The 20,137-nt window shown below is 35.2% G+C and overlaps 3 protein-coding genes and 1 pseudogene across 4 annotated transcripts; 1 reads left to right on the top strand and 3 right to left on the bottom strand.

Annotated features, from left to right (window-relative positions):
* Positions 1-904: 904 nt before the first annotated feature.
* On the bottom strand, positions 905-5,541 carry LOC129900305 (chromophore lyase CRL, chloroplastic). Of its 2 annotated transcripts, none has more exons than XM_055975253.1 (9): positions 5,167-5,541; positions 5,018-5,067; positions 4,190-4,250; positions 4,065-4,100; positions 3,797-3,847; positions 3,152-3,244; positions 1,545-1,649; positions 1,340-1,435; positions 905-1,201 (listed from the first exon to the last, which is right to left on the bottom strand). In XM_055975253.1, the coding sequence occupies exons 1-9, from the start codon at positions 5,344-5,346 to the stop codon at positions 1,064-1,066; spliced, it is 810 nt and encodes a 269-aa protein (XP_055831228.1). In that variant the 5' UTR covers positions 5,347-5,541; the 3' UTR covers positions 905-1,063. The 2 variants fall into 2 exon arrangements, with proteins under 2 accessions (XP_055831228.1, XP_055831229.1); XM_055975254.1 differs by having other exon boundaries at positions 1,340-1,432.
* Positions 5,542-7,368: 1,827 nt separating this feature from the next.
* LOC129899187 (uncharacterized protein At4g14100-like) lies at positions 7,369-8,847 on the bottom strand. Its single transcript, XM_055974041.1, has 2 exons — positions 8,282-8,847; positions 7,369-7,863 (listed from the first exon to the last, which is right to left on the bottom strand). Exons 1-2 carry the CDS (start codon positions 8,742-8,744, stop codon positions 7,676-7,678), a joined length of 651 nt encoding a protein of 216 aa, XP_055830016.1. The 5' UTR covers positions 8,745-8,847; the 3' UTR covers positions 7,369-7,675.
* A 681-nt stretch (positions 8,848-9,528) lies between these two features.
* LOC129899186 (uncharacterized) lies at positions 9,529-13,526 on the bottom strand. The gene is made up of 4 exons (XM_055974040.1): positions 13,258-13,526; positions 11,556-11,814; positions 10,670-10,864; positions 9,529-10,104 (listed from the first exon to the last, which is right to left on the bottom strand). Exons 1-4 carry the CDS (start codon positions 13,347-13,349, stop codon positions 9,709-9,711), a joined length of 942 nt encoding a protein of 313 aa, XP_055830015.1. The 5' UTR covers positions 13,350-13,526; the 3' UTR covers positions 9,529-9,708.
* A 1,580-nt stretch (positions 13,527-15,106) lies between these two features.
* On the top strand, positions 15,107-19,605 carry LOC129900132 (uncharacterized; annotated as a pseudogene).
* The last annotated feature ends 532 nt before the right edge of the window (positions 19,606-20,137 follow it).

The raw sequence follows: 20,137 nt of genomic DNA, 5'->3' as shown, positions 1-20,137 counted from the left end.
CCACCTTTTTTATGTTTCATTTCTGGGTCTTGAGCAAGAGCGAACCATTCTCATCTATCATAGCATTTTCATCAATGACGATTGCCAAGATTTACGTGGATCTGAGTGCCTGCTCTTTGGGAGTAATGTTGGATTCTTCTGCACTCATTGATTTTAACGTAAACACCGGATGGTCGGATACTAGTAAACTTTTTCCAAACGAGGTGTCTCCTTGTACAATTGATTGTTGAAGCAAAAGTGTTTTAGATTGACATCTCTGCCAACTTATAATAAAATACCAATTGGCTGATGGACAACTGATCATTTCTAGATAAAGGCAGGAGTGCACCATTATGTGAATTGAATAGAATGAAGAAAACACTGTTATATATTGGATAAAGGAAGTAGGTCAAGTACAGAGAGGATAAGAAAGATTCAATAAGCAAAACGTGGTTCGACAAGTTTGCACGGGGCCGTTGGTAAAATTTCAAAAGTTCCCTTGGTCTAATGATATTAGGTTTGTCGAACATTTCTCTGATTAGTGATTTGCTGTTGTAGTATGTGGTGCTCCAAAACGTAGAATCAGATCTTACGAAACTAAAGTAGCCACAAAAAGTTAAGGACACAAAGTTGAAGAGACATCAAACAAACCATTATGAGTCTGGCCTGTACGAAAACTCACTCAGCAACTTGTTAATCCATTCTTTCTGTAGAAATCCACTTTTACAGAACCGAAGCTGCAGCATTTCTAATTTCTGTACCAAATTTACATGGCGACATTTGCGCAAACGTATTGATCCCAAATTCTCTCAATAACACTACACCAGTCATACATTACAAACACCAATCTTAATTAAAGGGGTAATTACTATTTCCGCAAATTCAACTCTCATTGACCGAGAAAACTTTCAACTACTAAGAGGCATTATCAACAACGACCAGAATTATCATCAGCAAACAGCTAACAGTAAGATTTGAAATACAACAATAACTTATGATTTACTATAATTTAAACATAATCTAATTGAGTTATGATTTACATGATGTGGGCAGGGGGGCGGGGGAGGGATTATATAACAAGAAATCATTCCTGGAGGACAAATGAACCCTCTATTCTTTTCCCCAGGGATTGTGAAGCAAAACTCAAAGGATTCAGCACATCGTTAAAACTTGAAGAAGGAGCAGGCTTGAATTCATAAGGACCTCCTTTTACACCCCAAACCTGTAATATTTGGAAGGGAAACAAGCCTTGTCAGAGGCTGTTCTGGTTCATCAAATAAACGGATAAATAATTGAGACAAGATTCACTACACGGGTTTAACTTTGAAGGAAAAAGGTAAGTATGGAGCATATAACTAACTTGATTGCCATCATCATCATAGCCTCTATCCCAGGCATGTATCTCATTATTCTTTAACACAGCAAGTTCTGAGGTACAGTATGTCGCACCATTCTGCTACACAGGCAAAATAAACTTCCAAAACTCAATAGGAAAGGAGAAAACATCAAAGGCTATCATGATATGGATCTCACCACTAAAATTAATGAAAAACTTAGGTAAATACCCATGAATTAGGAAATCCATCAGTAGGTGTTGAACCTTCATATAAGCATCGTTTCCCACGTTCGCAGCGCTTTAGATGAATGGTAGTCAAATGTTCAGCAATGTCCTGCACACAACGATAGTGTTAGAATAGGAATAAATGTACACAATCCTACTTAGAATAGAAATAGAAATAGGAATTGATTATAGTATCCTACTTAGAATAGGAATAGAAATAGGAATAGTTTATAGTATTCTACCTGAAAAATGATTGTTTTATAGTGTCTACAAAATAGGGTCTTTGTGTAATATTGTTCTTACACAATTCAATAATATTTTTCTCCTATATCTCTCACATGGTATCAGAACCTCTACGACCCTACCCATATCATTCTCTTTCTCAGTAGGATCATGCCATCATTCTGACCCTACCCATATAGTTTTATTTCTTACATTGTGACCATTTTCAGCTATCAAATCTAATAATCTAGGGCATGAGATGTCCCGGCCAGTTTTACGGTGACTTTCTTGTTTAAGATCTACTCATCTCTTGATTTCAAGACGTTTCATATATTTTATACCATATTTCGAGCATTTTTCAGAAGCCATTGCATTGTTTCTAAGAGATCTAAGTTTTCCTGCATTGTTTTCTTTCTGTTTCAAATTTACTTTCCAAAAAAAAAAAAAGAAGGCATACTCAGATATTTGGACTAGATTACAGTGATATTTTCTCTCTTGTGGCTAAAATAGCATATGTCCGCCTTTTTCTATCTATAGTAGTCGTTCTCCATTGGCCTTTTAATCAGTTGGACATTAAGAATGTTTTTCTCCACGGTGATCTTTAGAAAGAAGTCTATATGGAGCAACCACCTGATTTTGTTGTTCAGGGGGAGTCTGGTAGCCTTTGTATGTCAATTGTGTAAGTCACTCTATGGACTGAAACAATCTTCTCAAGTCAATCTATGGTTTGAAACAGTCTTCTCAAACTTAGTTTGGGAAGTTCAACATTGCAATTCAGGAATTTATCACTCTCTATTTTATCGACATATCGCATCAAATCCAGTGTTTCATGAGAGGACTAAGCACATTGAGATTGATTGTTACTTTGTCAGAGAAAAGATACTCCCAGTATGCACTAACTTGAGGGAGAGTGTTAGAATAAGAATAGGCATACACAATCCTACTTAGAATAGGAATAGAAATAGGAATAGATTATAGTATCCTACTTAGAATAGGAATAGAAATATGAATAGTTTATAGTATTCTACTTGGGAAAGGATTGTTTTATAGTGTCTATAAATAGGGTCTTTGTGTAATATTGTTCTTATACAATTCAATAATGTTTTTCTCCTATATCTCTCACAGATAGAACTAAATTTTACCAGCAAATTCCTAAATGTTTCCTCCAGGTTACAGTACGTTCTAGAACATTTCTTATTTGCATAATCGTTTTTTTAAGTATTTGCATTACAATCAAACTAGGAATAAACTAAACAGTTTGATTATTTCAAGCAACAGAGACATGGAATAAGGGAGAACACATCTTACAAAGGTACAGAACTGAGTCTATACTCAAATGTAAAACATAAAGAAACAATAGATTCGATCTTAATGTGTTCAAATGTTTACCCCAATAACTTCTTCGGTTTGTGGACGTTGGTCCCTAGGGCGATCACAGAAGTTCTTGTACTCCTCTGCATCTCTGATAGCATAAGTGCTTACCTAGATATTTGTACAGGAAGGCAAAGAAATCTTATTTGCAATGGATAATGGAATTAGAGGCTGCAATATTATTAGCAATGCTTGGTTTCCATCACCAACCCCCCACCACATACACACAAAAAAAGAAGGGAAACGGCTAGGAGAGGTGTTACTGGAATTCTAGAATTCAGCAGCATGAACACAAGGAAATCACATTGGAAAGGTATATCATTCCCACTACAGACAGTGCAGAAAGAGTAATTTCCTATCAACCAGAAGACCATCTTCATACCTTCATGCTACTACCAAGACTCCTGATAATCCTTTCACCCACACCCACCAGCAATGAATTAGAATAAGTAATTATTCAAAAGAACAAGCCTGTAAGTGAAATAGATTTGTACCCAATCACATATACTACATACTGCAAAAAGAAAGGATGATGATTCTACACTAAATAGTAAGTGTTTTAAATTTATGCTGCACATGCCAAACAAAAGTGTGAAGAGGCTTAGCATGGAGAGTAGAATCCAGAGCAAAGTTTAGCCACAGAAAATATGAATTCGGACCAACCTCAACATCACATTTCAACTCCTTTGCACAAGGCTTGACCATGAAAAATCTCTGCAAAAGAGTACTGTCAGAATTCAAGTGCTAATGTTCTCTCGACTATAAGAGCAACTAGTCAAATTTAAAACTTAAGCACTGTCATCTTATGTATTTGTCTGTTACAGCAACCAAAACAAACAAGACACAGAAACTTGACTAGAGGTATCAGGTCTATAATGCAACAGTTTGAAATGTCACAGGAATAAGAAAAAAATTATTGGATGTCACTCACCTGTCTAAAGGGTTTATGTGGTGTCCGCCAAAATGCCTGGAAAACAAAAGTAAATCCATCATAAAACTGATCGTCATCAGTCCAAATCAGAAGCATGGAAAAAATTGAGATATAGAGGTGCTTACCTGCTCAAAATATAAAACCTTAGAGCCATCTACCATGTCTGCAGCAGGACATGAAAGCCATCTAGACATATAAAAACATGAAAGGTGAATAAACGGAAATTTTCAAATAACAGAACTTCCAGCATTTCTTTCTACATCAAGAGATGATCATATGTTAGAAGCAGAACTTCCGGAGAGAAGCATGCTCACACGCCTAAAGGGTTCATTGGAAGATTGATATCCAAATTATGAAAGGTATGCAATATGCATCCTAAAGTTTGTGACTTCGGCACCCAAGGATGTGACCGGTGGTCAATAAAATGGGTTGAAAATCATGATGTCTCGGATTCAAATCCTAAAAAAAGCAAAACCACTAGGTGATCTCTTCCAATATGTTGAAGCCTTAGTGGATAGAGTTACCCATTACATGTGCTTATACGTGGAATTGGTCGAGGCGTGCACACGCTCGCCCGAACACCACATTTATCAAAAAGAAAAGTTTGTAACTTTGCAGGCCAATCGAGCAACAACATACAAAAGTGCCAAAATATCAACATTTAATACTATAATGTGTTTTTCTCCTTCTACACCGCCAAATATAAAATCCACTAAACCCCAATTCAGACCAGTTGGAGATTAGTTGCTATATCCATTCACTCAATTCGAGCCAATCTCTACTCATGAAATTCAAGTTAATAAGATTCAATACATATTACATTTCTTAGCTATTATACAGCTGGGGGCCGGCTATGCAAAACTCACATAAGCTAATTTGGCAGCAACAATTTTTAACACAAATCCAAAATCAAAAGACGAAACAGTGAAAACTTCAAACGAAGAATGTAATACCTGAAATTAAAATAATTATCAGGATCCCTAACCGCTTGCTCCTTTGAAAACTACAATAAAACTCGAAAAAACCCAGTTACTGTCACTTGCACAGTTCTAGAGACGCTTTAAATAGCAGAGATAGAAAAGAGTAGAGTCGCAAAAAGTACCTTTTCACCGTTAAGTGACTCTGCGACAATTCGAGCATGGTCCCAACGTGTGGTCGACTTAGTTAGCCGTCGGAGCAATAAGGCGCCTCCGACGAGCACCAGCGACTTGAGGACCGCTCCACGAGCTCGGCTCCACCCGTTTGAATTAGGATCCGACTTAGAATCCGAACCCGTACACATGCCGGCGCTTAACACTTACAGAGGACTCTCCAACAGCAGATTATTTAACCGATAAATCATCTTAGCTTCTTCTTCTTCTTCTTCTCAGCTTTCTGCAAAATCTGAACTCCTGAAAATGGGATAATTTGAAAATATTAATCTATTATCTAATTAAACGACGGCGTATAAACGTTCCCTGACGCCGTCCGATCAATTCCCACCACTTGTTTTTCAGATGCGACGACACTAAACGACTTCGGATAGTAGAATCTTTCACTGGGCTGAAGCCCATGCCATTAGCCCAACCTCAAAGGCCCACTTACTACACCAATGACTTGGAAAATTGGTGATTTTGAATTTTTAACCTCCAACAGATTTTTAAGGTTAAAAGTTAAAATTTATTACTAGCTTATTGAAAAAAGACTATTTTCATCTGTCTCCCGAGGTAGTTATTTTTTTTTTCCTTCTTCTTATGTCAATATTGACATGTATATAAGTCAGATGTTGAAAAGAGAAATTTCCGTATTATGTGCTTTTTGAAGTTTTGTGCATGGAGCAAAAGTGATCAAAAATTTAAGATCATCACTCCAAAATTATTTTTGTCAATTACTCAATAAGGTCTCCATAATGTTGTCTTAGAAGACATTTGGACATAACAAATGTGATATTTTAAAAAAGAAGTCTGAAATTTTGGGAAGAAAAAAGATTTTGCACTTGATTGACTAGTTTCTATGGACAGACGACTTCTTAATCTTCTATTTTCTCGTAATAATAAGGTGGGCCAACAAATTTTAAGCCTTAGTAATTAAAATAATCATTATCATAAAGTTTTAAATTTCACATTATCATGAAGTATACATTGTGTTAACTGGTTAAAACAGAATGCTCTTAAAATCTTAAGAACTTTTAAGCCTTTACACACTTTGATCCAAGTGGTGTCACGCAATACCCTTTCGTTGAATTTTTTTACTAAATATAAAAGGATAAGTAATAAACAAAAATATAAATATTGGATATAAATATATAACATGCTTCGCTTGCCAAGATAATAAATTATTATTTACTTTTTCAAATATAGAGCCCGTTTGGATGGGTTTAAAAAAAATAACTTTATGTATGAAATGCTTTTAGAACTTTGAAGTGCTGAAAGTTATTTTTATAAATAAGCAGTTGAGTGTTTGGATAAAAGTGCTTAAATGAGGAAAATGACGTGAATTTTAGGGTTAAAAGAATAAAAAGGGTAGTTTGAGAATTTAGTTAAAATATAAGGGATATAAAAGTAATTTTCATGGTCAAAGAAAATGTCTTTAAGCACTTAGAAAAAAAAAGTTAGAAATCCTAACTTTTCAGTTTTGACTGACTTTAAGAACTTTATGGCTTAAAATCAGCATTAGACAAACACGTCCAAAAACTAAAAAGGGGCTTTAAGTTGATCTTCCAAACAGGCTCATAGACATTACTTGCAAAAAAAATTGCGTACATCACAGTGTAAGCCTTATTCTCTGAGCTAGCATTACAAGATATTCACCATTTTAAGCTTGTTTTGAACCTTACTTGATATACATGTTGTAGACCTTCCAATAAAAACTAGATTTGTCTAACCCTTGTTGAAACCAATTACTATTGTAAGTTTGTAATTGTAATAACGTGTTAAGTAGATAGTAAATAGTAATTAAATAAAAGCATAATATATAATCGTACTATTTTATTTGGCATTAGTTATCATAAAGCTTTCAACTTTGTGTATATAAGTGAACATTTAAATTTGTATAAAATTGAACAAGTAGACACACAAATCTTAATGAAAATTTGTGTGAGATACAGTGAATTGATTTGTATTATGCCATGTAGGAAAACATTTTCTAGTTGGTTAATTAGAATATTTTATAAAATACTTCCGAGGAAAATAAATTTCTTTTAATTGAGGAAAATGACTTTTTTCGTAGAGATAGTAAAAAACAAATTTCATAAATGGTTATCATTCACCCCCAAACTCCCACTCCCCCACAATATTTTTCTAGATTACAAATAAATAATTTGAAATAATATTTTATGCACTGTATATCAAACACATACAGACGAGTCACCGAAATATCATGCCATATAAAAGTGCAAGTTAAAGGGAATTTGTATGTATTTGGCCCAAACTATTAGCATTTATTTATTTATTTATAGTTATACTTAGTTTGTACATTGAAGTAATGGTACTCAGTCTATTCTAACAAGTAACATGAGATCTTGATTCAATAATATTTTTCAAGTAATAGTGATCTATATCGGCTGAGGTATGGTCTCTCATAAACCTATATCTCAATTTTAAAATTACTAATCATGTATTAGACTAATTCGTTTATTTGTCACTTCTAAATCTTTTCTCATGAAATTCCCACGAAGTTGAGAGTGAGTGGTCTTGAGCTTTTCGATCTTGCAAAGTTCCTTTTCCTTTCTCCATCTCCTTGAAGCAGTAAGCAGGGGCTTGCCACTTGGAATCCTCCAGCACTTTCCCCACCTCAAAAGTCATAATATGTTCGATCAATCCTGCATTATTTCACACACAATATATATACAACATTAAATTACTTCATCGATCACAAATGAAAAAAAATTAACATATGCTGCGAGGCTTTAAAAGGAAATGGATTTTGGGTCAGCGTCAAATTTCAAATGAGTGTGGGATCTAAGATCCCGCACATCCAAGAGCATGGATAATATAGTATGAACGTCCAACATCCAGTAAATTAAGATGTACTTAGTAACATAAAAAATGTGAAAATTAAAAAATGATATTTGAAATTTGGAGTTGTATTTGGATATGAATACAATTTGAAAAACTAAAGCGTTGATCTTTTTGAGTGAAAAAATATCCATGACCATACTATAAAAATAAAATAATCCTAAGCCTAACTGACTCGGAAAATTAACGAGAATTGCTCAAAATCATATTTAAATCGCATACCATCATAAAAATGCCAATAAACAGGTCTCTTGGTAACCACATCCTCATAGTACCATATGAAATCAACTTTCTCCCAAACATTGCAGAGGAATCCATCCTTATACCTCTGCCCCATATAATTTGCACCTTCAAGCCAATTAGGTCTCAAAATCCCTACTGGGAAATGCCTGATTGTGCATTCCTGAGTAGAATCCAAAGTGAAGTACAATGAAGTGCCATTCTGCCATTCAACATCATACAAAGTTTTCCCCAATTGGTATTGGTTTATATGCAAGTACCTTTTGTTTGGCCAATCGTACCAGAGATCTACTTTACGGAGACCTCCTGTGTAGTTCATGATGGTAATTGCGTGGAACTGGTGCGGCCATGGTGATGGAATTGGGTCTGATTTAGATGCAATTGAAGGAATCCAGCTGAAAGGGGATAAAGTGAAAAGGAAGATGAATTTGATAGGAAAATACATTTTGTTCTTGTTTCTTTTTGGAAACAAATATAAAAGGTGAAAGGAGAAAATCAGTAGTGAAGTGAAATCGGAACTCAAAAGGGAATATGTGGATCATATAACGCAAGTAGATAAGGGAATATGTGGATCATATAAAATCAGTAGGCTCTCCTATATCATTTGCCAACTATTACATAAGAGCGGATTTAGCCAATATGCATAAAAATAAAACAACATATATATATATATGGTAAAAGAACTCAAACGTGGAATGTTATTTCTTTACACCTTGTTTGGATGATTGTTACCCGTTGTATTATATTATATTGTTAGTTTAGATATAATATTTGTTCTTGTTACTTAAATTTTATTATATTATATCATTTAAATTCATCGTTAGCTAACAAGAAAAAGTCCCATTTTGTGAATCGACCAATTTAGTGTGATCGCATTGTTACCTTAATATTCTATTCTTATTTTATCTTAACTTATTATTTAATAATCTTATTTTATCCTTTATCCTGCCTTTTCATAGTATCTCTATTCCGTACCCTACTTTGTTGGTAGGTTTATCATTCAAATTATTGATATGTGACACTATGTAACGATAGAGAATGATACAATCTATCCAAACATTATATTAAAACAATATAATTAGATACAAAAAATGACACAACCATCCAAACAAAGTGTTGGGTGTACGCTTGTGGTTCAATTTAGTGATCTTTTTTAAAAGCTAATGCGTATAATCAAATGATATCCTACATTCTATCTAATTAATGGGCACAAAAAAAAAGGTTCAAAATTTGAGTAAAAAAGGCCTATCAAAACACTTTATCACGATTTTAGATGGGAAAGTCATAGTGGGCACTAGGTAGCATTTTGTAACATAAGTACTCTTAGCTTTTATCAGTTCTCATATCAAATTTTCGTTCAAAAGCAAAAGAAGCTGGGCTGATTCTTGAATTAGTCTTCAATGCCCACTTTAGAAATTTATTTCACGCCTCTCAGCAAAAAACTTACCACTCACAAACTGGTCTGAGATAAGAGCAAGCCAGACTGCAGTATCAGCAGCGACTTCGGGAGATGTATGCCCAGCCCAATCGGTCATGGCGGTCTTCACCCAACCTGGACAATAGCAATTCATATATATTTTATGACCCTCTGGCTGGTCAGAAAGTATCTTCGCCATTAGCCTGGTGTAAGCATTAGCAGCAAGCTTTGACAATGAATAGTCAGTGAATACTTGTGGCCATCCCCCAGATTCCCATGTTCCATTTTTCACTTGTTCCAAAAATGTGTTCACAGTACTATCAATCAGTTCCTCTGATAGGGAATCCACATCCTCCAGTTGTTGTCTCAAGCTGACATTTGCAATTCTCTTGTGGGCATCAAGCAACAGTAGATCATTTTGAGATGTGAAGATAAAAGCTATTTGCATATTAGAGACCTCAAAAAGTTATTGCTTTTGACGAATGGCAAATATCTCCTACGAAGCACTACAAGGGTGAAGTATTGAAAAAACTTGACTATGAGGTAAACGAACAAATGGAATACTCTTCCAACAACACCCCCGCCCCACCCCCACCCAAAAAAACAACAACTAAATAGGCCTATATGAAACACATAATTGAGGATTCATTTTTTTAGATGGAACGTGATTTAGCGTTTGATAATAGAAGACACTGGTGGTTTACACAGAAAAAACCCGTAACTCATAAAATCTCTCTTTATACAGAAAAGGGAAGCTTAAGTGACCATGTATGATATTTTCTGCACTCAATCTAGCTGTCATGCCAGCACATGAACCATAATGAAAAATCACCCTGAAGAAATAGATTCCACTTCAGGAATCTTGAGAAATTGCTAAAAGAGCAAGCAAGATGCACAAGGACAATAAGAGTGAGAAGAATAATAAGAATGAAAAGGAACACTAAGGCGCTTACATTCCGTCTGCCATTAAGTCTTCCCAGTCGTGAAGTCACATTAACCATACGAGCGCCTAAAGGGGAAGGCCTCATTAATGGAATCATAGCTTTAATCATACTTTTGGTACCGAAGTAGTTGGTCTGGATAACAGCTTCTGCAAATTCCACTGAATTATCTGTGCCGAAATTGAAATTGACTCCTGCATTATTGATCTAAATACTTCCATATCATTAGCCGAAGGACCAGATTTGCCAAAACAGTTAACAGATAAAATTGATAACAACAAGAAAGTGAAATTAACACCAAATACAGCATAAGGGATCCTCTTGCTCCTCCATCCCCAACACAAAAAAAAGGGAAATGAAAAAAATAATAACTAAGAACATGGTCAAATTATGAAGTACAAGAAAAATTAGCACCTGGTCGTAAGTTATTATAACTAGTCCGGTTGTACACAGTAGCAGAGTAAGGATTTTCACTTACATGAGTCAACATATAAAGAAGTAACCACACGAGGAATTTAAGGGATTCAACATATAGTATATAAGCATTAAGACATTCCTATCTAAGCAATGTAATTTTCCAGTAAAGGGAGTCAACTGACACCCCATTGGACATTTGGTTCTTTTTACTAACTTGACGTCGATTAATATGAGAATCTAGAAATTCATTTCGGCCAATTGAGCCTTCTTGAACTCAAGGTGGCTCTGCAACTGGATGTATATGCGACTGGACCAATGCTAGATTACAACAACAACTATGCCTTAGTCCCAAATAAGTTCGGGTCGGCTTTATGAATCCTCATTCGTCATTTAAGCTCATATAATATCATCATAATAAAGAAATGATAGAGTAGATGGACCAATGCTAGATTATAAAGATAAAATTGAGTAGATGGATTACCAGTATATCTAAACCACCATATTTTTCCTTTATCCAGTCAGAAAATGTTTCAATTGATGCAGGGTCCACAATATCCAATCGATGAAATACCACATCCAAACCTTCTTCTTGCATGATTTTCATTACTTCTTCACCAATGTGAGTCTCTCGTGATGTAAGAACTACTGTTAGGCCATGTGAGGCCAGTTGATGAGCAATTTCAAATCCTATTCCTCTGTTTGAACCAGTCACGACAGCGATAGTGTCATTTGACCACCATCTGAAAATCATCTGACGTCTATAAGTGTAATGCTCAGAATCAAGATCCTAAAGTAAACCAATTTTAACTGGATGAACCATATTCCATCTCGATAGTTAAGTCAACCAATTTTAACTGGATGAACCATATTCCATCTCAATAGTTATGCTGTTGAAATAGTGATTATCCAGATCTTCCCATAACTAATAGGGACAATTAGCCAAAAGATTATCAAAACACTTTGGAGCATCATCTTAGTTAATTACCGAGACTGATTGGCAAGTGAATCAAAGAACTGATCATTTTCCCATGATACAGTCAGTTTAGGTTACGATTCATAGGAACTCTTACAATCTGTTGCATAGATGAAGTTACAAAGGCAGCTTACGGAGAATGGAAGTAAACCAATTGTACGCCAAATCAAATTATTCTCATATTTCTTCTCAAAATTTGTTATTAAACTGATTATACAATCAACGATGTCATTGTTTCCCATCTAACTATACTAGAGCAAACATGCAGAATAAATGCACCAAGCAGAAAACTTTTAGGTTTCTATTATTTGAAAGGGGTTCTTAAAACACCTCACACTTTTGCATTTCTAATTTCGTGGTAGCAGAAACATACTTTAACAGGATAATATGGTCACTTTATTAGTCCAAAACTGCGACATTTGCAATGCAGAGCTGTTTGTCCAAAAATCATAAGAACACACAAACAATCTTCACCTAAAACATTTTCCATGATACTAACTATATGCTGCTTTTGAGTTTGTCATCTTGACACATTCTTGTATCTCACGCAGTTCCATCTGGAAAAACCTTCCTAGGTTTCAAGCTTACGGAAACACTTCTCCCTTACAACAAACTTCTGCATGACTCATATTACATGTAGATTAATTACTACAAAGCAGTTAATTGGAAGTAAAGGTGCTTCAACATATGCCCTTTACAATCAAGCGCAAGTGTCCCAATGCACATCAAATGAAACTATCCCCAAAGGCATAAGATGCTCTTTTTTATTAAGTATGCTGAAATTGAAGAAGCTAGAGACTGTCCCATTATCTACACATAGTTTTCTCTCTTACTAATTTATCTAAAAAAAAAAGCACACTATCTTGATTTTTTTAAAATTGCAGGCTTAAGCTACAGAGTCAAATAAAGCTCTTTTAGCGCTTAACAGTTAAAACCCTTTACTAGTCATTTTTCCTCTGAATCAAATGCAAGAAAATCTCAATTCAGTCCAAGTCCTAATGTGTGACCCTAACCCGAGCGTGGATCGGAAGCCCAAAAGGGATGGACCTATTTTGATACTGGCAACCGGGCAAAACTAGCTCATAAGGGAAGTATTGACCAAGTATCATACCACCGGTTCATTCCCCAATGTGAGATTCCTAGCCCACTCTAACAAATACAAAATACAAAACATATAAAGAAAGCCTTTTTTATGGATGAAAGAACTGACCTTTGGTGATCAGAAAAAGGAATAGTACGGAGAAGAGAGATTTCTTGGCGTCTCTTCTCTCTTCTCTCTTGCGCCTTCTCCTTTTTACCCATTATTTCTTCGGTTAATTGGGGGTTCAAAGCTCAACCTATTCTGCACTACTCATTTCCAGATTTTGCTTTGGTTTCTGAGTTTAGAGCAAACCCTTGCATTCCGTTTTCTACTTTTCTTTCTGCTTCTGTAGATTATTATTTTTAGACTCTTTTTGTTCATCTCTTAAGTAAATAAATAAAAAGATGAACAAAGTGCTTATTATCAATTTTAGCACAAATATATAAGCTGTGGAGTATTGTTTATTTCTGAAAAAAGAGTATTATTTATTTATAAAAAAAAACTAAGTTTGATTTATTTCACCAATTAATATTTATTAAACACTATTGATCAGTTAAACTAAATTTATTTTAGGTGCAAAGTCTGTTGTTTTAAGCAGTTTTTTTCCTTCATATCAATATGCTTTTGAAGTAGAAATTAATTTGTCTGTTCTTTTTTTTGTTTTTTGTTTTTTGTTTTATTCGTGCTCTATTTTTCACGTTCCATTTATTGTGTTCTAGTAAACTTGTCCTTGTGCAATGTCATTGAAAAATAATGCCATTTGTCATTAGTACTTGGAAAATAATGGCATTATTTTTCCAAGTGACACGTTTGTTCCTGTGAACACCTAATATTGATGTACAATAAACGGCGTTCTGAATTCTGCAACTTCCATATACTCTCTCCTTGTAAACCAACAAATTTCAATATTTTTCTAATATAGTTTTGCTTTTGGTTCGGGAAATTCTACTCTACAAATGCAGTTCGAAGAAAAAATCTCCTTGGTTTTTTTTTTTTTTTTATCAGGTCGGTTTATCTTTCATCTAGTTATGCTTCCTTTTTATTATCTTTCGTTTCTATTTACTTCTTAAATATATTTTTTTTTTTAATTTTAACAAATTAAAAAAGAATAAATTTTTTCCTTCAATAATATTCTCAATTTATTGTTAACATTAATTAATTTATTTAAAAAATGTAGTGAATAAATATATTTAAAAACTTATAATATACTAACTACACCGATCATTATTTTAGTCAAGTAAAAAGAAGTGGAGTGAATATGTGTTTAGTATGGATGAAAACGTGTTATGGACTTTAGAGTATAAATTCTCTGCACAACACCCATGAGTTTGACATGTTAAGCGTGGACAATTTAATGTGGGAATATAACATTAGTCAATCATGAATTGAAATAATATTATATATTCAAGCCTTGTGGATAGAGTTGCTCGGTATTGTATTGGTGAGAGAGATAAAAGGCTACCTGGGGAATTAATCGAGATGTGTGCAAGCTGGTTCGGATAACACAGTTATAAAAAAAATGTTTTTAATGAAAAATAAGTTTATGTGGAAGAAATTCTATGTTAGTGTCATTTTGTATTTGGGTTGTAGGTGATATATATGATTAATAGTGTTTTGATGGAAATATTTTATATTAGAGGGGGACAATAATGCTAGAATTGTTGATTGAAGCAAGTGATATGGAGTTTGAGGGAGGATATTTGTAAAGGAAAATGACTCACCCAATTGGTCTATGTTAGTGAAAAACATTTTCCTCAAAGAAAAGACTTTCCACAATTCAAAGTAATCAAAAATTGCGAAATGATCTTGTTCCATAAACACCCTTTGTCTTTACGTAGCGTTAGTTAGCCTGTCTAATGTCTTTTTCTTTTCTTTATAATCAGTGATAACAAGAGTAATCTACTAATCTGTCTAGGAGCTACAGTTGTTAGATGATAAAAGTGCTAAGACCATTTTAACTCACAGAAATCTCTAAAACTTACAGACTCGACTAAGAAATGAAAACAAGGTTAAAACTGCCACTTTCCTATCACCAAATTTTGTGCTCGAACCTGGATTAGTTGCTAACAAATTTTACTACAACATCGATTTCCCTAAAGGCCATATTGCTATCAAAAGTTTTGATGCTGAAGTAGTTGATGAGTTTAGAAATCCTGTCCCCCTTTATGAAACATATCTCCATCATTGGCTTGTGGTAAGATATTATCAACAAAAAGGTTTGGAGGTGTCAAAGTACCACGGCGATCTAGGGTTCAAACAGTCGGATTATATTATAGTGAGGAACTCAGGGATATGTGAAAGAGATCTTTTTCAATATTTTGGCCTTGGGTCTGAAACTCGTAAAACAGTAAAATATGTTCCAGACCCTTATAGGATAGAGGTTGGTAATCCAGTAGAAGTACCTCCTGGATATGAAGAGAGATGGTTGCTTAATGTACATTCAATTGAGACACGAGGTTCCGAAGATAGGATGGGATGCACAGAATGCAGGTGTGGTCTTTATAATGTTACAAAGGATGAGCATGACCGAGATATAGAGCCAAATTACATTGGAGGCTTGAGATGTTGTCATGATGAAACAAGATGTAGAACAAGAGAAGGGTTTCAGGGTCCGAAGAGAAGTTTGTACCTGAAATACACAATCAAATATGTTGATTGGCATGACTTCATTATGCCTGTTAAAATATATATTCTTTATGTCACTGATACATGGAAAAGGCGGAAATCAACAGGACTTATGTCATCAAGACATCACTGTCAGGTTTCTAGTTTGGTTATTTGCTTTCAATCACTCCATCCACTGCCCTCAATACCAAACTGGTTGGGATCAGCAATATTAATCCTCTCTAGGATATTTGCATAAACTTTTTGTTGGTTTCTTTAGAAAGTATTTCCAAATTAACGAGTGAATAAGAGAGTAATATTACTTATTATAAAAAGGGATAATGCACAAGTACCCCCTCCAACTATGCGCGAAATCCAACTATACACCTTAATTTTACTAAGGTCCTATTACCCCCGAACTCATTTATTTTGTAATTTCGTGCACCTTATTTGCATACGTGGCACACTGAACAAGCACACGCGCCTCAACTGCGTGGATTCACGAGGTGTGCCATGTTTGCAATAAGGTGCACGAAATTACAAAATAAATGAGTTCAGAGGGTAACAAGACTTTAGTAAAGTTAAGGTGTGTAGTTGGGATTTCGGGCATAGTTGGAGGGGGTAATGCCTTTTCCCTTATAAAAAAGAGTAATATTGATTTCAGAGGCCGAGTGAGGATTTGAATCTTATGGGATTCTGATTCTAATCTCTTTAAACGGGTTCTAATTATTCAATAGATTTTTAAGACAAATAAAGTTTGAACAAAAACTATTGGGTTTCGGCAGATATATGTAGTCGGCACTCTCCCTCCACCCCAGATAGATCCGATGCTTCAGTATATAAGATTTGAGCAATGCCAGGAAAGATTCATCTGTACCTAGGAATTATGCAATTATGCCTATGTTATATTTATTATCTAATATGAATGGTTATTGGATTCATAAGTTGCATAGTTTTTAAAGCCTTTCTCCCCTAGATATTGTGGCCAATAATTTAGTTGAACTTTCTTGATACAGATTGAATATGAAGTTGAGTCATGTTCTGCTGCTGTTGCTAATAATGGATGCATCCATACAAAAAAGCTAAGTGTAACTTTGCCTAATGGTGGAAATGTTATTTATGGAGTTGCTCACCAGCATGCGGGTGGAGCTGGTTCAACCCTTCTTGGAGAGGTACTTTGAGATGTTAAAATTTGTTCTTTGGTCATAGTCAGCTCAGAATCTAGTTTATTCCATGAGTTTCCACTTTGCTTATTTATCCACCTAGAATAAACTTTTTCTTGGTGATACTTATGACGTTGATGGACTGTACTGTAGAGAGGTTACACAATAACAACACGTCCTGCTTCAAATGTATTTGAGGTGATTACAATAATCAAGCTATTGTTTCTGTTATGCCGCACGTTGTGGACTCCGAGATATTTGGGTCTCCAAGGATCCTTTTCTTCCATCTCTTACGATTTTCCATCTCTATGGTTTGATCATTCATGTATCAGTCCTGTACTTCTTTGCTCTCCTTTTCTTCCAACAAAGAAAGTGGCATAGGCTTGGCTAGCTTTTTCCAGACCTAACTGTCAAGTTCCACTGTAAACCAGTCTACCGATAAAGGACCTGAACGATGCCGATGGGTCAATCTTAAGGCAAAACTGTCTCAAGCATCAAACTTTTAGGGACTCATTTTGTTGATTCCAATTGTTCTCTTCCTAACAATTGTAGAGAATTGCTTTGTTTCCTCTTTGATGTCTGGGAAAGCTTTATACTCCCCCGTTTCAATTTCTTTGTCTGGTTTTGACTTGACACAGAGTTTAAGAAACTAAACAAGACTTTTGAAATTTGTGGTCTTAAATTAAAGATACGTAAAATGTACCAAAATTTCCTTTAATCTTGTGGTGTTAAACATGCTAGGTAGAAAGTTGGAATTAAAGAGTTGTCAAAAAGGGAAAGAGATATTCTTTTTGAGATGGATTAAAAAGAAAAGTAAGACAAACAAATTGAAACGGAGGGAGTAGCTATTTTCTGTTGTATGGTTGAGATAATAACTTATATAAAAGTGTATCGCGAGAAATATATTTGAGTGATTTCTCCTCTTTGAACTACATAACTTTGTAGGGAAGTTCTGGTAGAGTAATTGAAAGTTAGTTGGTATGGTGTCGCCTTACGTGAATTACAATTCCACACTCCCTTAGGGAGTTGATTAGTGGATGATAGTCCTTGGTCAATCTTCTTGGGGCTACAAAGTTACATGTGAAGCTCTCACAAAGGGTATGAGACGCTGGCTACTACCTTCCTTTTCTACTAATGAATACGGTTGGTGTTAAGCTAAGCACTGCTTGCTTCCTTCTTTCTCTGTGTACTGTAAATATCTGTATCACAATAAAATCCTCAATCAACTTCAGTGCTATGGTTAGTGAAAAAGGTGAGGATAATGATTTGTAGCATATCTATTTGAAGTTGTCTTGATCTTCTTGTGATCGTTTCAATATGTCAAAGGAATGCAAGGTCTTCTAATTACTGTTTCTTGTTTCTCCACTGAATTGGTTCAGGATGGACAGGTTATATGCTCATCTCTTCCAATCTATGGAGAAGGAAAGAAGCCAGGAAATGAAGCTGGTTATATTGTTGGTATGTCCACTTGTTATCCCAGACCTGGCTCTGTCAAGATATCCAAGGGAGAGACTCTGACTTTATTATCAAACTATAGCAGTGATCAAAGGCATACAGGAGTTATGGGCCTGTTCTATTTATTGGTTGCTGAATCGTCATGGCAAACTAGATCTATCCTGCATTCCAGAGACAACGTAAGATCTTGCTTCATGTTCTTGTCAGAAATCTTTTGAGGTCTGATGTAGTGAACTTTCAATTAATGTCTAAAAGCTGAATACAAATATGGTCTGTGTAGATAGTTGGTATCTTAGGAGGGTTTTGAGATGTAGGGCTATAACTTGTGAGGAAAAAGATGTCTGAGCAGCGACTTCGTTGGAGCAAAGAGTCTGGGGGGGGGGGTTGAGATGGCAGAAGCTGGTTGGTTTATGGTGTGAACCTCACCTGTTTAAGTTTTGGTTTACTGTCAACAATAAGTTCAATAGGCACATTAGCAGTATATGTTAGGTGTTCAATAATTCACCCCTCTAGTTGAAGTGTCCAGATGAAAAAGATTGACAAGCTTAAGTGGCCGTCTATGTATTCTGCTCCCCCCTTTTTCTTGTTTCAATGGCCTCCTCTCAAGTATCACGAAAGATCCTAAATTTAGTGTTCCTTGTTTCTGCAGATCGGTGATATTGTCTTATTACATAATGCTGTTTGGGCATTAGCAGGGTTTGGAATTGCAGCACTTGTTGCTGCAACTGTGACTTGTCTACTCAGAGCGAAACAGAAGAAGGGTGTGAATCGATCCTAATGTGAGGTTCGTTCAGCCTAATCTCTGGTGACCGGCATTAATGTATCATATGAGCTGTTTTGACTCAAGTTGGTTCTTGGTACACATGCAAACTTTTAGGCAGTTTAATTGAAGATGTTTTAGTCTAGGGGGTGCTGTTGTATCTATCTTAGTTTCCTAGCTAGCTACATGTAGTATCCAGTATATATCTATAAGATAGTGTGTACTTGAGGAATAATTTTATTGAGTTGTAACGCATCCAAAGCTAATGCAATCGTATCTGCCTTCAAGGAAAAGACGGAACTAGTCTTTGGGCAACGTCCAAGATAAGACGCTATCCATGAGAAGATCTGATCAACAACTAAATGCAGATTGAGAGCGTAGAATAATCTGTTAATACTGTATTACTCGCTTTTGTATGCTCTGTATGTATGGCCACATGTCCATAAGCTACTGTTTTTTACAGCAACGGATGGTGCTTGTTAATTAATTTCATCCAATGGGTTTTCTTTCTTAAATGTATTTGGACGTGGTCAATACTCAATCTGAGCATATCAAGCCTCTTAACGAGTAATGAGAGAGTGATAACTAAATGAATCTCGAGGCCCAATTCAATTCGGAAGTTAGGTGAGGTAAGAATTGTTTAAGGACTATATTAGTAGGCTATTGCCATTCGTCAGCACCTCAGGTGTGACACTTGGAGTGTGGATATCATAATATAGAAACCAAGAAGAAGTGCACTATGGGCGACTTCCTCAATGTGAAAACTTTACCGGACAGATACTTATTGCCTTTAGAACTCTTACGGACAAATTTATATTGATTAGTCACATTATATTATTTTTTGATCTTCTTTATTCTCTGATATAGATTATAATAATAATGGGGTCTTCACAATGTATTTTATGGCAAACGTGTGGTTATTACTTGCCACCTTTATTGATTTGCATAAAAATGAGTTGAAGTCATCAAAATTGTCGTCATTCATCCTTTTGCACCAAAAAATATTTTAGATGTTGTGGGGCAGCTA

This window comes from Solanum dulcamara, chromosome 8 (genome assembly GCF_947179165.1).
Source record: "Solanum dulcamara chromosome 8, daSolDulc1.2, whole genome shotgun sequence".
Lineage (NCBI taxonomy): Eukaryota > Viridiplantae > Streptophyta > Magnoliopsida > Solanales > Solanaceae > Solanum > Solanum dulcamara.
This window is presented reverse-complemented; position numbering and strand designations above follow the sequence as displayed.